General features: G+C 35.2%; 1 protein-coding gene across 1 annotated transcript in view; it reads left to right on the top strand.

Annotated features, from left to right (window-relative positions):
• The window catches only part of LOC111884683 (scarecrow-like protein 6), a 44519-nt gene extending 30499 nt beyond the window's left edge, over window positions 1-14020 (top strand). The window contains exon 3 of the mRNA XM_042900756.2: window positions 11710-14020. Coding sequence (XP_042756690.1) covers window positions 11710-13839 — 2130 coding nt within the window. The 3' untranslated portion in view covers window positions 13840-14020. The remainder of the gene's footprint in view (window positions 1-11709) is intronic.
• Window positions 14021-16149: the final 2129 nt, after the last annotated feature.

Genomic DNA, 16149 nt, shown 5'->3' with positions numbered 1-16149 from the left:
ACTCTAAGAAATTCTTAATATATATCAAGTAATTTTAGAAAGGGATTAGGCGAAACAAATCACTAGTTGCATTTGAGTCACCACCACTAAAATTCATTCACGAGGACTTTGTTGCGAAATACATACAAAATACTTTTAAAACGGAACATGATACAGACAAGTCTGGCTTGATAACTTCTGACTTGTCTCTATTATTAAAAACTTATCGTTTGTACGTCTCTACCAACTTATGACAGGACTATGCCGCCAAAGAAAAAGTCCAGACCCTCCGGGAGCACAGCACCGCCCCCTCCGCAGTTTGATCCCATAATGTTTCAAGCTGCCGTAACAGCAGCAGTGGCGGCAGCAATGTCGCAAATGGGTACAAATGGATCCGGCGGATTCGGATTCGGGAATACTAACTCGAATCAGGGGGACAGCACAGGACACACTAAGGAGTGTTCTTACAAAGACTTCACAAATGGCAAACCCGATTCTTTCGACGGAAGCGGGGGCGTCATCGCGCTGATGTAATGGTTTGAAAGGACCGAAGCAGTCTTTGAAATCTGCGTTTGTCCTGAAGCGAGCAAAGTCAAGTATGCGGCATTCACTTTTACAAGAAAAGCTCTTACTTGGTGGAATAGCCGAGTTAAGTCACTTACTCCTGCAGTGGCTAACTCTATAAGCTGGGAGGATCTAAAAGCTTTAATGCTAAAAGAGTATTGCCCAAGAGGCGAAGTGCAAAAACTAGAAGAGGAACTCTGGAACCTCAAAATGTCGGGAATGGATCTCGAAGCTTATACTGCCCGATTCAATGACCTAGCACTCCTCTGTCCTGCAATGGTCACCCCAGAGGAGAAGAAGATAGAACGATACCTTTGGGGGCTATCATCCCAGATTCATGATAGTGTATTGGCCTCAAGACCAACTACCTTCGACAGCGCCAAGGAGTTGGCACAACAACTGATCGACCGTCGAGCCAGCCGTGACACTTCGACAACCATGCCAATTGTCGCGATTCATGCTGCCACAACCCTCACCACACCCACTCCCATAAAGCAATATGCTGGAAACCTCCCGAAATGTAACAAGTGTAGCTTCCATCACACTGGGGCTTGTAGAGAATTGCATTGCATGAACTGCAATAGAAAAGGGCACACTACCCGTTTCTGTAAGGCACCGGTACGACCCATCAACCAGTTCCCCGGCTCTGGAGTAAGCCCAGCCTGTTACAAATGTGGAGAAACAGGCCACTTTAAAAGGAACTGCCCAAGAGCAAGGGATGCCAGTGGTGGTGGAAGGGTACTTGCGATCACCGAAGGAGAGACCACCCCGGAACTGCCTGCAAATATTAGTACGTGTTTCTAACACCGACGTTTAAATTCCAAATTTCTTTATTTAATTAAGTCTAACATCGATTTAAGCATGCATAGTAGTAATGCCAAAGATTAAACTGGGAGCATAAGCAATAGGAAATTCCAAGGCCGTCATAAGACCATTCTAGGAATTGCTTCGACTCCGCAATGGGACTGCACCATAGGGATGTAGGTCAACTTTCGAGAACATACTTCTACTTTATAGGAGAGCGGTTAAAATACATCTAGGTTCAATGTTAGCCCTGACTAGGAACTCTAATTCATTAAGAAAAAAAAATTTACTAAGTTATTTGTTATGACTTCCTCGCTTATACATTCCCCAGTTATATATAACAAATACCTGGTAGATAATAAAATGTGAGAATTCTGACTTAGTTTCTTTTCCTCGTTGGGATGTGAAACTGAAATAGAATCACACATTTTACTATCCGCCCAGTATTGGTTATATCATAATGTGTATAAGCTAAGTTTTCATGTATGATAACTCGTCTCTTAGTCAGAATCAAAATAATGTAGAGTCGACCTTAGTCATTTTCAAACTCCTTGCCTAAATTCGAATTTCGGGACGAAATTCCCTCTAACAGGGGGATGATGTGACAACCGTCAATTTTCGGTCAAGTCAAAGTCAACAAAAGACAACAAGTCAAACCGGTCAACCCAATTTGCCGTGAGTACTAGAGTTTACGTTAAGTAACTTCTAAACAACTCTCTATTCTAATGAGAGATCATAAATTGAAAAGTGCGTTCACCTAAATCTCCTTAACCTGAAACGATGGTACGTAGCAAGCCAAACCGATACGACAATGTTACATACTCATCGGGAGTATGCAAGATCCCTAATCAAGGCTTAACTGGGTTTAAGGACCTTGCAGTGCGTGGTTGGACACTCAAAAAGGTCACCAGTGAAACCTCTCCCACATATCTCTAAGTATGTGAAATCTCTCTCACATATCTCTTTGTATGCGAAATCTCTCCAAGTATGCCAAATCTCTCCCAAATCTCTCCAAGTATGTCAAATCTCTCCCAAATCTCTCTAAGTATGTGAAATCTCTCTCACGTATCTCTTCGTATGCGAAATCTCTCCAAGTACGTCGAATCTCTCCCAAATCTCTCTAAGTATGTGAAATCTCTCTCACATATCTCTTTGTATGTGAAATCTCTCCAAGTATGTCAAATCTCTCCCAAATCTCTCCATGTATGTCAAATCTTTCCCAAATCTCTCTAAGTATGTGAAATCTCTCTCACGTATCTCTTCGTATGCGAAATCTCTCCAAGTACGCGAATCTCTCCCAAATCTCTCTGAGAACGAGGAATCTCTCTCAAATCTCTCTCGAAATCTCTCCCAACTTTCTATAATCACTCGGGGCATCCCGACCCTCGAATTTGGCGAAAATAGCCCAAGAACGGAAGTCTACGCGAATAACGGACTTAAGGAAACGAACCCTCTGAACCGAAAGTACTATTCATGAACCGAACCGAAAGCACTATTCATGAGGGTCCGAACCGAAAGTACTGTTCATAAGCTGAACCGAAAGTACTGTTCATCCGAACCGAACCATGCAAGGAGGAAAGGTCCGAACCGAACCATGCAAGGAAGAAGGGTCCGAACCGAAAGTACTGTTCATTACTGTTCACAACAGTACCTTCGGTTCTAGCCTGCCTCGGACCGAACCTCTACCTTCCGCTTCTCGCCTTCGCTTCGGACTGCATCGCTTCGGACCGAGCTTGTTCGCCTTTCGCCTCCCCGCCTCAGCCACCCGCGTCCGAACCTTCGCCCAGAGAACCGAGCCTCGGCCGAGATCCGAAGGGTCTCGCTGGGCAGCTCGGATTTCGCCTATTTTTACATATTTTTGCATTTTAAACCCATTCCTGATTATTTTAACATGGGATTTTCACCCAAAACTTTATTTTTAATTATAAGACCCCTAAATTAATGATTTAATCACATTTTAAGGGTAAAATCTTATTTAAAAAGGAGTTGGTAAAGTACAAAAAGAAGAAGTGTTGACCTTACCTTAGTTATGACGCAAGCAACCCCCTCACCCACTCCATGACAACCCACACTCCTCCCCACCATACCTTGTACTTTTTACCTCCCTCACAAGCCACCTCCATGCTTTGAGGGCTGGATAATCATCCTCTCTCCTCATTTTTCTTTCATTTGTTCTCATTTCACAAGAAGATCAAACTCCTTTCTCTCTCACTTTCTCTCTCTAGAAATCCAAGATTCAATGGCTGATCTTGAGAGTTTCCTCCACCTTTGGTAAGCATAATCCATTTCCTTTATGATTACCTCTATTATTTCCACTCAAATCATGGATATCTTACACAAACTCCATTATATTTGTGTTAGAGCTTCGAATCTTCAAACGGTTCTTCTAGTGTTCTTGGGTTGAACACTTCTCTTCTTCATCACTTATCTACTGAAATCACACAAGGTGAGTTCATACCCCTACATTTTCACGTTTTCTCAAGTTTTTAGGGGGGGAATACAAGTTAAAATGCTTAGAACATAACTACATTCTTCTAACAGCTTTCATCAGAAAAGTTTCACTCCATCCACGGACTGTTTTGGACATCTTAAATATTTTTGTTTTCAAAACTGTTTTAGGTGCATGTAGTTCCACTTCTTAGCTTTAAAATGACTACTTGCACATCTCCATACGATTTTTCTACAATTTATGGTGATTTTTACAAAACCGCCTATCATTTCAAACATCAATCCGGACCAGTCTGTGATTATGGACTTTTTCACCCAAGTTAGAGATCATTAAAAATTACAATAAAAATTATGAACAAACTAGACTCATTTTCCAAACTCTCAGAAGTTACAGAACCTGATTTGGACATTTTATGATTTTTCTACAATTTTTCCAATAACAGTTACAGAAAATGTTATTAACAGAAAAACACAATAAATTTCATTTCACCTTGTAACATGTTGAGCAAGGTATACATTGTTATGTGATTATGTGTAGTTGCAATATATCACAAATTTTGTATTCTTACATAGACATACATCAGAAAACAAGTGGATTTACACCTTCACAAGTATGACAAATATATATATATATATATATATATATATATATATATATATATATATACGATATTACGAGGCTATATCCATTAAAATATAAACATTGATAAATTATGACAAGTAAGGCCTATGCTCATTTCCCACGAAATCAATCGATAAACTATAATAGGTATAGTTTATGTTTCATCTACTCTAGGAACTTAATTACAAGAAAGGAATTCACCATCACTTTCGATAAGCTATTCATATGCATAGTTCAGGTTCACTAATCTCTATTATTCCCCGGTGAACTATGATATGTATAGGTTATATTCACATTAACACATCATATAGGTTATATTCACATCACTTTCGATAAGCTATTCATATGCATAGTTCAGGTTCACTAATCTCTATTATTCCCCGGTGAACTATGATATGTATATGTTATATTCACATTAACACATTGTATAGGTTACACTCACCATCACCATCACTTTTGATAAGCTATTCATATGCATAGTTCAGGTTCACTAATCTCTATTACTCCCCGGTGAACTATGATATGTATAGGTTATATTCACATTAAAGGTTCACATTGTTAGACTTCAACTATAATCATTGAGCGTATATGCTTGAGTCATACAAGAATTTAGTCTGGATTGGCTTAGAATTGGTGGTGCCCGCCTCATCTCCTGTTCCTCGTTGGGTTGTGGACCTAGGGCAGACCCACTACATTCGACGTTTTATCTAACTTAAATCTTCTATAACTTATATACGCTGGATGATTATAGAGGAAATCTACGGGTCAATCTAGGATACATTAACACATCATATAGGTTATATTCACCATCACTTTTGATAAGCTATTCATATGCATAGTTCAGGTTCACTAATCTCTATTACTCCCCGGTGAACTATGATATGTATAGGTTATATTCACATTAAAGGTTCACATTGTTAGACTTCAACTATAATCATTGAGCGTATATGCTTGAGTCATACAAGAATTTAGTCTGGATTGGCTTAGAATTGGTGGTGCCCGCCTCATCTCCTGTTCCTCGTTTGGTTGTGGACCTAGGGCGGACCCATTACATTCGACGTTTTATCTAACCTAAATCTTATATAACTTATATAGGCTGGACAATTATAGGGGAAATCTACGGGTAAATCTAGAATACATCAACGTATCATTTAGGATTATTCTGTTTACACTTAACTAAGAAAATATTGGATTTTCTGGAAATCAAACTTCATTGATTTTAAGAAGGAAAACGGTTTCTACTCCAAACAAAACTCTTATGAACTCACAAACTTAATTGTTGACACTCTTTTTCAAAACTACTTGTATTCTCAGGAAATCAGTGAAACAGGAAAACTTCAGCGCTTTGAGGATGGGACGTTAAACCGTCAACAATTTATTTTTGTCATCATATTGTAATTGATTTTGAAACATGTAAACATATACTTTGATGTAACTTTTTCAATTATATTTATGATGGTTGTATTTACTTTGAGCACTATTATACACGTTGTTGTGATACTGTACATGAAGTCCTCCACCCCTGGACGTTTCCGCCATCCTTGGTTTGGGGGTGTGACACAGGGGCCGTGCCTACCTCCATGTGCCATTATTTTGGGTATTTTAACATGCAAAGCCCAAGCACGGATCGTGCTTCCGAAGCACGGGTTATGCTTCCCCAACTTTTTTTTTCCTGATTTCTTTTGGATTTTCATGTTGCGATGACCTAGCACGGGCTGTGCCCCACAAGCACAGGTTGTGCTTTTTGCCAAAACTCTTGTTTGTTGCCTAGACTGCTATATAAATACCAGATGCTATCTCAGTTGAAGTAGAGATGATTCCACATAATGAAAAACCCTCCGGAAGTCATTTTTTTTTTAATATTTTTAATCACCTTCTAAAGATCTGAAGGTTATGAATCATCTCATACATTTAATTTAGCAAGATTAATCAATTAGTTTAAAATCTTAGTTTTCAGTTTTGTATTAGACTAATATTTTTTCAAATGATCAGTTATTAAATTTGGTTTTTATTATGTGTTTCTGTTTTGAGCTTAATGAATGTTCAATTTTTAATTCTTGTTAGTCTGATCGTTTAGTTAGGGTTTAATCGAACTGAACATTTAATAAAAGAAAAGATAGAAAAACTAATACATAAATATTACTATCTTATAAAATAAATGGTTATTAAATATAAAAGCCAAATAGAACAAACCAATTGTTAAGGTTATGTTTGGCAAAAAAAAAAATTAAATTGGATTATTATGAATTTAGTTTTGTTAAAATCAAAAAATTAATTTATATGTAGTTTATAAATTAGTTTATAACCATTCTTATGGACAAGAAGTTCAACATAACTATGTAATAAAACATTTTAAATAACTCTTAGAATTTATTATTTCGAATACTAGGATTTATGGTATATAATACTACCGTGTTGCAAAGTGTGAAAACAGAGATGATGCATGAGTCTCTATCACCATGATGCATCTCTGCACCCTATAGAACTAGCAAACAGTACTATGAAACTATGATACTATGATACCACTCTATGAATGATATTATTTTACTTGACCCGTTTGTAGAAAAAAGGGATTTTAAACACACCCAATATCGTTCTAAAAAATGATTTACCTGAATATATATGGAGAAAATTTGGAAGTAACTAATAATAGTATTATCTACCTTCCAAATATGTTTATTTATCATGTTATATTTGTAATTTGATTGATCATTTTTATTAAGAATGTTTGATAAATGTTATATATTTTTATTTTTACTTTTTAATACTTTTATATCTTAAATAAATAAATTATATGTTTCTAAAAATAATAATACTTTTAATAAGTTTTATTTGAATAAAAAAGAAATATAAGTTATATTTAATTAATAAAAAATGATTTTCATATGGTTGTTAATAGGAGTGAAATTTTGGATTTGGTTGGGTTATGTAAACGAAGGAAAAGAAATTAGTTATTTAACAAATAATTAGGTTGAGTTGGGTTGTGAATGAGGATAACAGTAAAGTTTATTTGAATAAAAAGTAAATATAAGTCCTTAGTATTAAGCATTATGCTCACGCACCCCTTATCTCTTAAAGACTCTGCACTCCCACATTCTGATTGATCCTGTGCAATGTTGTAATCCTGTTGTTCCTTTATCCCTTGCTCCGCAGCTGCTGGAGACTTAGTTAGATTTTTAGCATTTTGCGGTACTGAATGATGTTATGGAGGATTAGTTATATTTATTTAATAAAAAAATAATTTCCTTTTGGTTGTTAATACGAGTGAAAACTTGGATTTGGTTGGGTTGTGTAAGTGAATGAAAGAGAAATTAGTTTTTAATGAATTGTTACGTTGGGTTGGATTGTGAATGAGAATATTAATAAGTTTTATTTGAATAAAAAAGAAATATAAGTTATATTTATTTAATAAAAAAATGATTTCCGTTTGGTTGTTAATACGAGTGAAAGTTTGGATTTGGTTGAGTGTAAGTGGAGGGAACAAAAATTAGTTTTTAATGAATAGTTATGTTGCTCATGATGAATGTCTGGGTAACAAAGCCGAGGAAGTGTAGTCAAGGAGATAACGGATTTGGTTGTGAATGATGATAATAATAAGGTTTTTTTTAATATAAAAGGAATATAAGTTATATTTATTTAATAAAAAAATGATTTCCATTAGGCTTTACTTGTTAATATGAGTGAAAGTTTATATTTGGTTGGGTTGTGTAAGTGGAAAAAAGAGAAATTAATTTTTTAATGAATTATTACATTGTATTGGATTGTGAATGAAGATATTAATAAGTTTTATTTGAATAAAAAATATAACTTATATTTATTTAATAAAAAATGATTTCAATTTGGTTGTTACGGCTATACTCATTAACAACAATCCAACCCAATTTTTCTATAAAAAACTAATTTATCTTTATTCTATTTATGCAACCCAATCCAATCCAACTATTGATATTCATTATCAAGACAACTTAACCCAAACCTATTTTTTATTTAATAAATATAATGTACGTTTGTTTTTATTTTACCAAAAACTAATAGAAATATTAAATCTAAATATTTTATTTCAAAACAAATAAATAATTAATTTAAATATAAAATTAAATAATAAGGATTTAGATATAAAGAATTAAAATGGGATATGAAATACGTTTAAATGGCTACATATTTTATTAATTTTCTTTTATATATTTTTTATTAAGATAATATTTGTTTGTTTAAAAATAATATGTTTTATCTAAAAAAATATATTAAATAACCACTTCAAAGATGAACACATGTCAAAAATAATTGATATGGAAAGTGGGCACCAACTTTGGTTAGCTAGGTTGCTCCCGTGGTCTTGGCCACCAAAAATAAATCAATTTTAATTTTTTCTTTCTAAAATACTAGTTTATCACCAGCGTTAAACACGGAGAACACATAAATAAAATACAAATTTATATAGATATTATAGAATAATTATAAAAAAGCGGGGTTATTGGTATTATTGAAATATGTAGAAATTACACTAAAATAAGTATATATATATATATATATATATATATATATATATATATATATATATATATATATATATATATATATATATATATATATATATATATATATATATATATATAGTGATGAAGACCCTACTTATAGACAATATTTTTTTGTTTTATTAGTTCAATGACTTTGCTTGTCACATATAAGTGTCTTCAAACATTTTTTACTTGTGACACGGAAGACAACTATATACAACCAACCATGCGTGAAAATGAGTCTACACAAGTATAATCAAACATTTGACAATGTACTTTCAAAATATATTGTTATTTTATAGCTGTATTGCGAAATATAACTGTTTATTTCAAAAAATAGCAACTTATTTATATTCCTTCAAAATGAACCACATAAAAACCCCACACAAAGAAACTATAACCAATAAATCTGCAATGAAGCTAATCATCCCCCTCCACTTCATCTATAATATCAAGGCTTTTTTTCCTTAATCTGAGTTGTTGTCACTATCATCGACAATGTTAAGATTCATTGATGGCTTCTTTTTTATTTTATGGATAACTATGAGATAAATCATTTATCATGTCCATCATTTATGTTTATATCTTCATTTCTTTTTTGTTGATTTTGATATGCCTTCTTCGGTTTACCACCATCTTTTTTTCAGACTCCTTTTTTTATGAAATAACATTTTTTTTGTAAAATTCGTTCTACGGTTTTTAGTATGTGTAGGTACGTTGATTTTTTTGAAGTTGTGAAAACCCAAAATTTATTCCGTCATTTTTAACCCCTCCTTCTGTTAATAAGCCTCGTTTTATTAAACTGTCCGTTAATAAGCCCATGGGCCGTAAACTCCATGTTAAACCAATCAAAAAGGTTAACGGACAGTTTAATAAAACGAGACTTATTAACGGAAGGAGGGGTTAAGAATGACGGAATAAATTTCGAGTTGTCACAACTTCAAAAAAATCAACGTACCTGCACATAAGGGTGTTCATAACCGGATATCCGAAAATTCGGATATCCGAAATTTCGGATAGTTGATTTTTGGTATCCGATTCCGTATCCGAAATTTCGGATATCCGAAATTTCGGATACGGAATCGGATACCAAATCGGATATCCGAAAAATTGAAATTTTGTTAAAATTTGAAAAACATATGAAGTTTTTAAGTTAAAAATACATATTTTTAAATTAGAAAGGCATATGAAGTAATATAGGTATTTAATTAAGGGTGTTATCAATATGTTTTAGTTACTAAAATTCATATCATAAGACATATGCGACTAAAATAACAAATAATGTATAAAATAAAACCAAAATTTTCGGATATCGGATATCCGAATTATCCGAAAAATCTGAAAAACATTATCCAATTCCGATTCCGAAAAATTGGATATCCGAAATTTCGGATATCCGAAATTTCGGATATCCGATTTTTCGGATAATTCGGATTCGGAATTTCGGAATTTCGGATCGGAATTTTGGATACGGATATTTTTGAACACCCCTACCTGCACATACTAAAAATCGTAGAACGAATTTTATAAAAAAAATGTTATTTCATAAAAAAAGGAGTCTGAAAAAAAAGATGGTGGTAAACCGAAGAAGGCATATCAAAATCAACAAAAATAAAACGAAGATATAAACATAAATGATGGACCTGATAAATGATTTCTCTCATAGTTATCCCTAAAATAAAAAAGAAGCCATCAATGAATCTTAACATTGTCGATGATTGTGACAACAACTCAGATTAAGGAAAAAAAGCCCTGATATTAGAGATGAAGTGGAGGGGGATGATTAGCTTCGTTGCAGATTTATTGGTTATAGTTTCTTTGTGGGGGGTTTTTATGTGGTTCATTTTGAAATAACATAAATAAGTTGCTATTTTTTTGAAATAAACAGTTATATTTCGCAATATAGCTATAAAATAACAATATATTTTGAAAGTACATTGTCAAATGTTGGATTATACTTGTGTAGATCCATTTTCACGCATGGTTGGTTGTATATAGTTGTCTTCCGTGTCACAAGTAAAAAATGTTTGAAGACACTTATATGTGACAAGCAAGGTCATTGAACTAATAAAACAAAAAAATATTGTCTATAAATAGGTCCTTCATCACTATATATATATATATATATATATATATATATATATATATATATATATATATATATATATATATATATTACCTATTTTAGTGTAATTTTTACATATTTCAATAATACCAATAACCCTGCTTTTTTTTATAATTACTCTGTAATATCTATATAAATTTGTATTTTATTTATATGTTCCCCGTGTTTAACGCAGGCCATAATCTAGTTGGTATATAAAAATACAACATCGGTGGATGGATGACACATTCCAAAGTAATTTTTAAAGGGACTCTTGTGATATAAAACTAGAAGTAGAGATACTAAAAAACGAGTATTGATCTATAGTCCGAGGACCATTTTGTAATTTTAGTAAAAAATAAACGAAGCAAGAGAGGGGCCCGAGTGTCGAAGGGTAACTTTTACCACTTATTTATGTTGCACGCATCCATTGCAGAAAATAGAAGGAACACAATTTACAATCACAGAGAGAAACCAAACCACAAGAACAAAAATTCTCAAAAGGAAATCAACGACTTGTTTTCTTATTTGATTTGCTGAAAAGGGTTTTTCGTTTTCGCATAAATTTATCGATATTTTAACTTTCGTTTCCAAAATCTGTTTTTTTTTTTTTTAATTTTCATAAATTTCAAATGGGAGTTACATGTTCTTGAATATCCGGTAGACGGTAGTTTATAGTGCCGGCCGTCGGTAAGCGGTGGGTGGTTTCATTTTGGGTGGAGGGGATACCCTTACCCTTTAAATTTGAGAGGAAGCGGGTGGTGGTGTTGCAGCGGGTGGCGGAGGTGGCTTCGGCGGAGGTGGTTGTTCTACCGTGTGTTAATCAAGTAGAAAATTTTCAGGATTTGGTGAACAAGAAAAGGAAGTACATCGAGCAACTGAAATCTGTGCTGGAAAAAGTAAACAGTAGTCCAAGCCCTCCAACTTCTACTTCAACGCTGTCTTCTTCCCTGGGTGGCGGCGGCGGTGGTGAATTGGCGGCGGTTTCCGGGAATCCATGTATAAAATGGTCGCCGCCGGAAAATCAAGAAACTAGCAGCTCAAATGTGGGAGTTTTTGAGAACCACCACCTGTTATCGGAACAGTCTCTGGATATCAACGGCGTAAAATGTGGTGAAATGGAGGATTGGGAGAGCGTGCTGTCGGAATCCGGCCAAGAACAGTCTATTCTCCGGTGGATCATGGATGATGTTGAAGAACCATCAATGGGTCTAAACAAAATGCTAAACGGTGATGGTGGTACGGCGGATGGTGAACTCACCGTCACCGGCGAGTTTGGTGTTGTTGATCAAGCTTATAGAGGGTTTGATTTGAACAACCCAATTGGTCAAGTTGGTAATTTCCACCAGTTTCAAAAATTCGCTCATGAGAAAATTGAATTATCTGCAAACCCTCAAACGCCGCCACCGGCGGCACCCGCCATGTTCGCCGACCACCACCTTCATAAGAAGCTTTCAGGCCCTCAATTCGCATTTTTTTCGCAATTAACCCCGTCCCAAATACCCTCATTGGATGTAAAACCTCAAATTTTAATCAACCCATCTCAATCCCATCAAAATTCAACTCCTTTTCTACCATTAGCACATCAAACCCTAATCCCATCACAACCCAAAAGGTACAACCCAGGAAGCACACTGTCGAACTTCACAACACCAAACCCTCTTCAATTCCTTCAACATAAACCTTCGTCAATCAAGAAAATATTCGCCATTGATGAACCAGAGAACCATCATCATCAAGGGATCATCGATCAGCTTTTCAAAGCGGCAGACATGATCCAATCCGGGAACAATCCAATACTCGCTCAATCGATATTGGCGCGGCTCAATCATCAGCTTTCTCCAATCGGTAAGCCTTTCGAACGGGCTGCCTTTTATTTCAAGGAAGCTCTTCAATTACTACTCCATTCAATCATCAACAATATGAACCCAATTTCGTCACCATTTAGTTTCATTCTCAAAATTGGTGCTTACAAAGCATTCTCGGAAATTTCCCCATTCGTTCAATTCACCAATTTCACGTGCAACCAATCAATTCTCGAAGCCCTAGACGGATTCAATCAGATACATATCGTCGATTTCGATATTGGGTATGGTGATCAATGTGCATCATTCATGCAAGAACTCGCGCTCAAACCCAATAACAATCTTGTCCCCTCGTTAAAAATCACCGCTTTCACATCACCCATGAATGATCATTTTGAACTCAGCTTAACCAGGGACAATTTGGTCAATTTCGCTAAAGAAATCAACATCGATTTTGAATTTGAAATAGTCAACCTTGATGTTCTTTTTTTACCTTTTCGTATATCTGATAAAGAAGCAATCGCCGTGAATCTTTCTCCAAGTTCCCAAATCCCGTTTCCGTTAGTTCTTGGTTTTGTAAAAAATCTTTCTCCAAAAATCGTTGTTTCTGTCGATCGAGGGTGTGAAAGGACGGATTTACCCTTTCCAAACCATCTAATCTACGCCCTTCAATCGTTTTCAAACCTAATTGAGTCTCTTGATGCAGTCAATATGAATCTAGACACGTTACAAAAGATCGAACTATTCATGATCCAACCGAGCATCGAAAAAATTGTAACGCGTCGTTATTCTTTCCCGGAAAAGACTCAGAATTGGCGGGGGCAATTTTTATCGGTTGGATTTTTACCGATAAGTTTTAGTAATTTTACCGAAAATCAAGCGATGTATGTGATCAAAAGGGCGTTTTCGGGATTTCACATTGAGAAGCGGCACTCGGAGCTCGTTCTTTGTTGGCAACGTCGGGAGATCGTTTCGGTTTCGGCTTGGAGATGCTGAGGTTGATGAAACTACCCTTCGAAGGGACTAGTTGAAGATGTATATAGTCTTTTTTTTGTCATTTTACTTCATTTTGTAATGTTTAAGTTTTGGTTGTAAGTTGAGAAAGAAAATGGACAAGACATTTTAGGCATGATGACGATGTTAGTATGTGAATGAATGTATTATCGTTGATGGTGTCTTTTTTGCTGTTTTTTATAGCAGCTTTCATCAATCTGACAAGCATTCTAAAAATATTGCAAAATCTTAAAAATTGGGCTTGTAATAGCGGTTCTAGGATTGGTTTGCTTTCTCGAAGTTATGTTGCTTGAATTTTAGGTTAAACCATCCATGGGTATTTAGATGTGTATCTTGGCCTCTTGGGCGATGATATTATGATAACAAGTTGTAAATTGTAATAAAAGATTGTTGTATGAGCTAATGCTGTGTTAGTGTTGTTTGAATTTGTAACGATTGGATGATCAATTTCTTTGATTTTTGATAATTTGTTATATGTATCATATAGTATAACTTAAGAGTACTTATACTTATATGTCGCAATGAGAGGATTTCTAGGCCATCTGGCATGCCTAATTGAGTTTGAATGGGAATAATAGCCTATGTGATGCCTTTGTTTTCTAATGTGGTGTTCAATTGGGGTCGGCTCTTCGGTTGGCTACGGTTACGGGTTATATTTGGTTGTTAAATGGCAGTGTTTGATCTTTTGGTTGGCGTTTTTAGTTGTTCACATGTTGTCGAATTCATTGTGTCTACAAGCGGAATTGTTGTTGGTTGAGTTGTTCAATTGCTTCCTTATTATTTTCCTATGTAACCTGTGTTGTTTGTTGTCCATATAAATGAGGCATGTAGTTTCTCAGTTGTAGATATAAATGAGGCATGTAGTTTCTCAATTGTAGATATAATTGTTGGAACTGTGACAGTAACTTTGATGGATTAACAATGTCATTTTATTTAAGGTCATCTGAATTGAACAACATGTATTTAATTTTAATGGACGAGAATGTATCAACATGTTATAGCAAAGTTTTGCTATATAGTTTTTTATCGTTCGTCTGTTTATATGATAATGTTAGGGAAGCTATATCTTAGCTACTATAAAAAAATCTTATTCGGAAGTTTGATGGATTGTTGAAGGAGGAGAATACATATATTTTTTCGAATTTCTTTATCGATGATAATCTTGTCGTTTGAAAAATGGCAAACAACATGCTTAAACTAAATTTTCACAAAAAACACGTCCGTGAAGGATATGGTAGCTAGCTTCCCATATACTTTGAGTTCGTTTGGTTTTACAAAGTTTCAAGACATCAATTTTGGTGATGTTAGGAGAAGTCTGCAATAGGTAAGTAGCGATTGTTATCGATGACACACTTCCTCTTGTCATTTTGATTAAAGATGCACAAAACCCGAATCCGATCCGATCCGATCCGGATCCGATCTGGTTTCTCTTACGTCATCAAAAATCCGATCCGGTCAAAATCCAATCCGAATCTGGTCAAAATCCGATCCGGTTCCAACCAAAATCCAAATCCGATTCTAATCCGATTTGAAACCAGTTTAAACCGATTTTAGTGGGTTTTAATCAGATTTTGGGGCGGATTTGGATCCGGTTTTTAGCGAATCCGGTTTACTATCCGATATCAAATCCGATTTGGGATATAGGATTAGGATCCGATTGAAAATTCGGTTTTAAATCCGATCCGATCCGGTTTGGTCAAAACCGGTTTTGACCCAATCCGGTTTCGGATTGGATCCGGTTTTGAATAGTGAAACCGGTTTTTGTGTGCATCTCTAAATGTATGTCCGAGGATTTATGAGATATATGGTGTATAGTTTTATAGATATGATTGGTGTTGTAATTGGGTATACTGATTTGATATTGACTGTGAAGGATGATCAATCTACTAAGAGGGCAGCGTTTAAACTGTAGTGTCTAGGATAAGGCATTGTAACATCCCGATGTTGATGTATTTTCAATCATAATCCTTTGTATGATTAAATATTGCATTTTGGTCCCTAAGTGTGACAAAGAGTACAAAATGGCCCATAGTGGCATTGCTGTAATTTTGGGGCGGACTCGCGTATGCTAGGCGTACAGCATGGTACGTTGGGCGTTGGAGCATTAAAGAGGAACAACATCGTTTTGGGAGTATACTGGGCATACAATGCATACGCTGCTCGTACACAGTCTGGACGAAAACCCTAATCTTGAGGGTTTGGACCCTATACATTGAACATTAAGTCCTATTTCCCCACCCCATTCCAGCCTCCTGAAGGGTTTTGAGCATTCTAACACTCCTATGGTGTACA

Source organism: Lactuca sativa, chromosome 3 (genome assembly GCF_002870075.4).
Source record: "Lactuca sativa cultivar Salinas chromosome 3, Lsat_Salinas_v11, whole genome shotgun sequence".
Taxonomy (NCBI): Eukaryota; Viridiplantae; Streptophyta; class Magnoliopsida; order Asterales; family Asteraceae; genus Lactuca; species Lactuca sativa.
The sequence above is the reverse complement of the archived record's forward strand: the minus strand, read 5'-3'. Positions and strand labels throughout refer to the sequence as shown.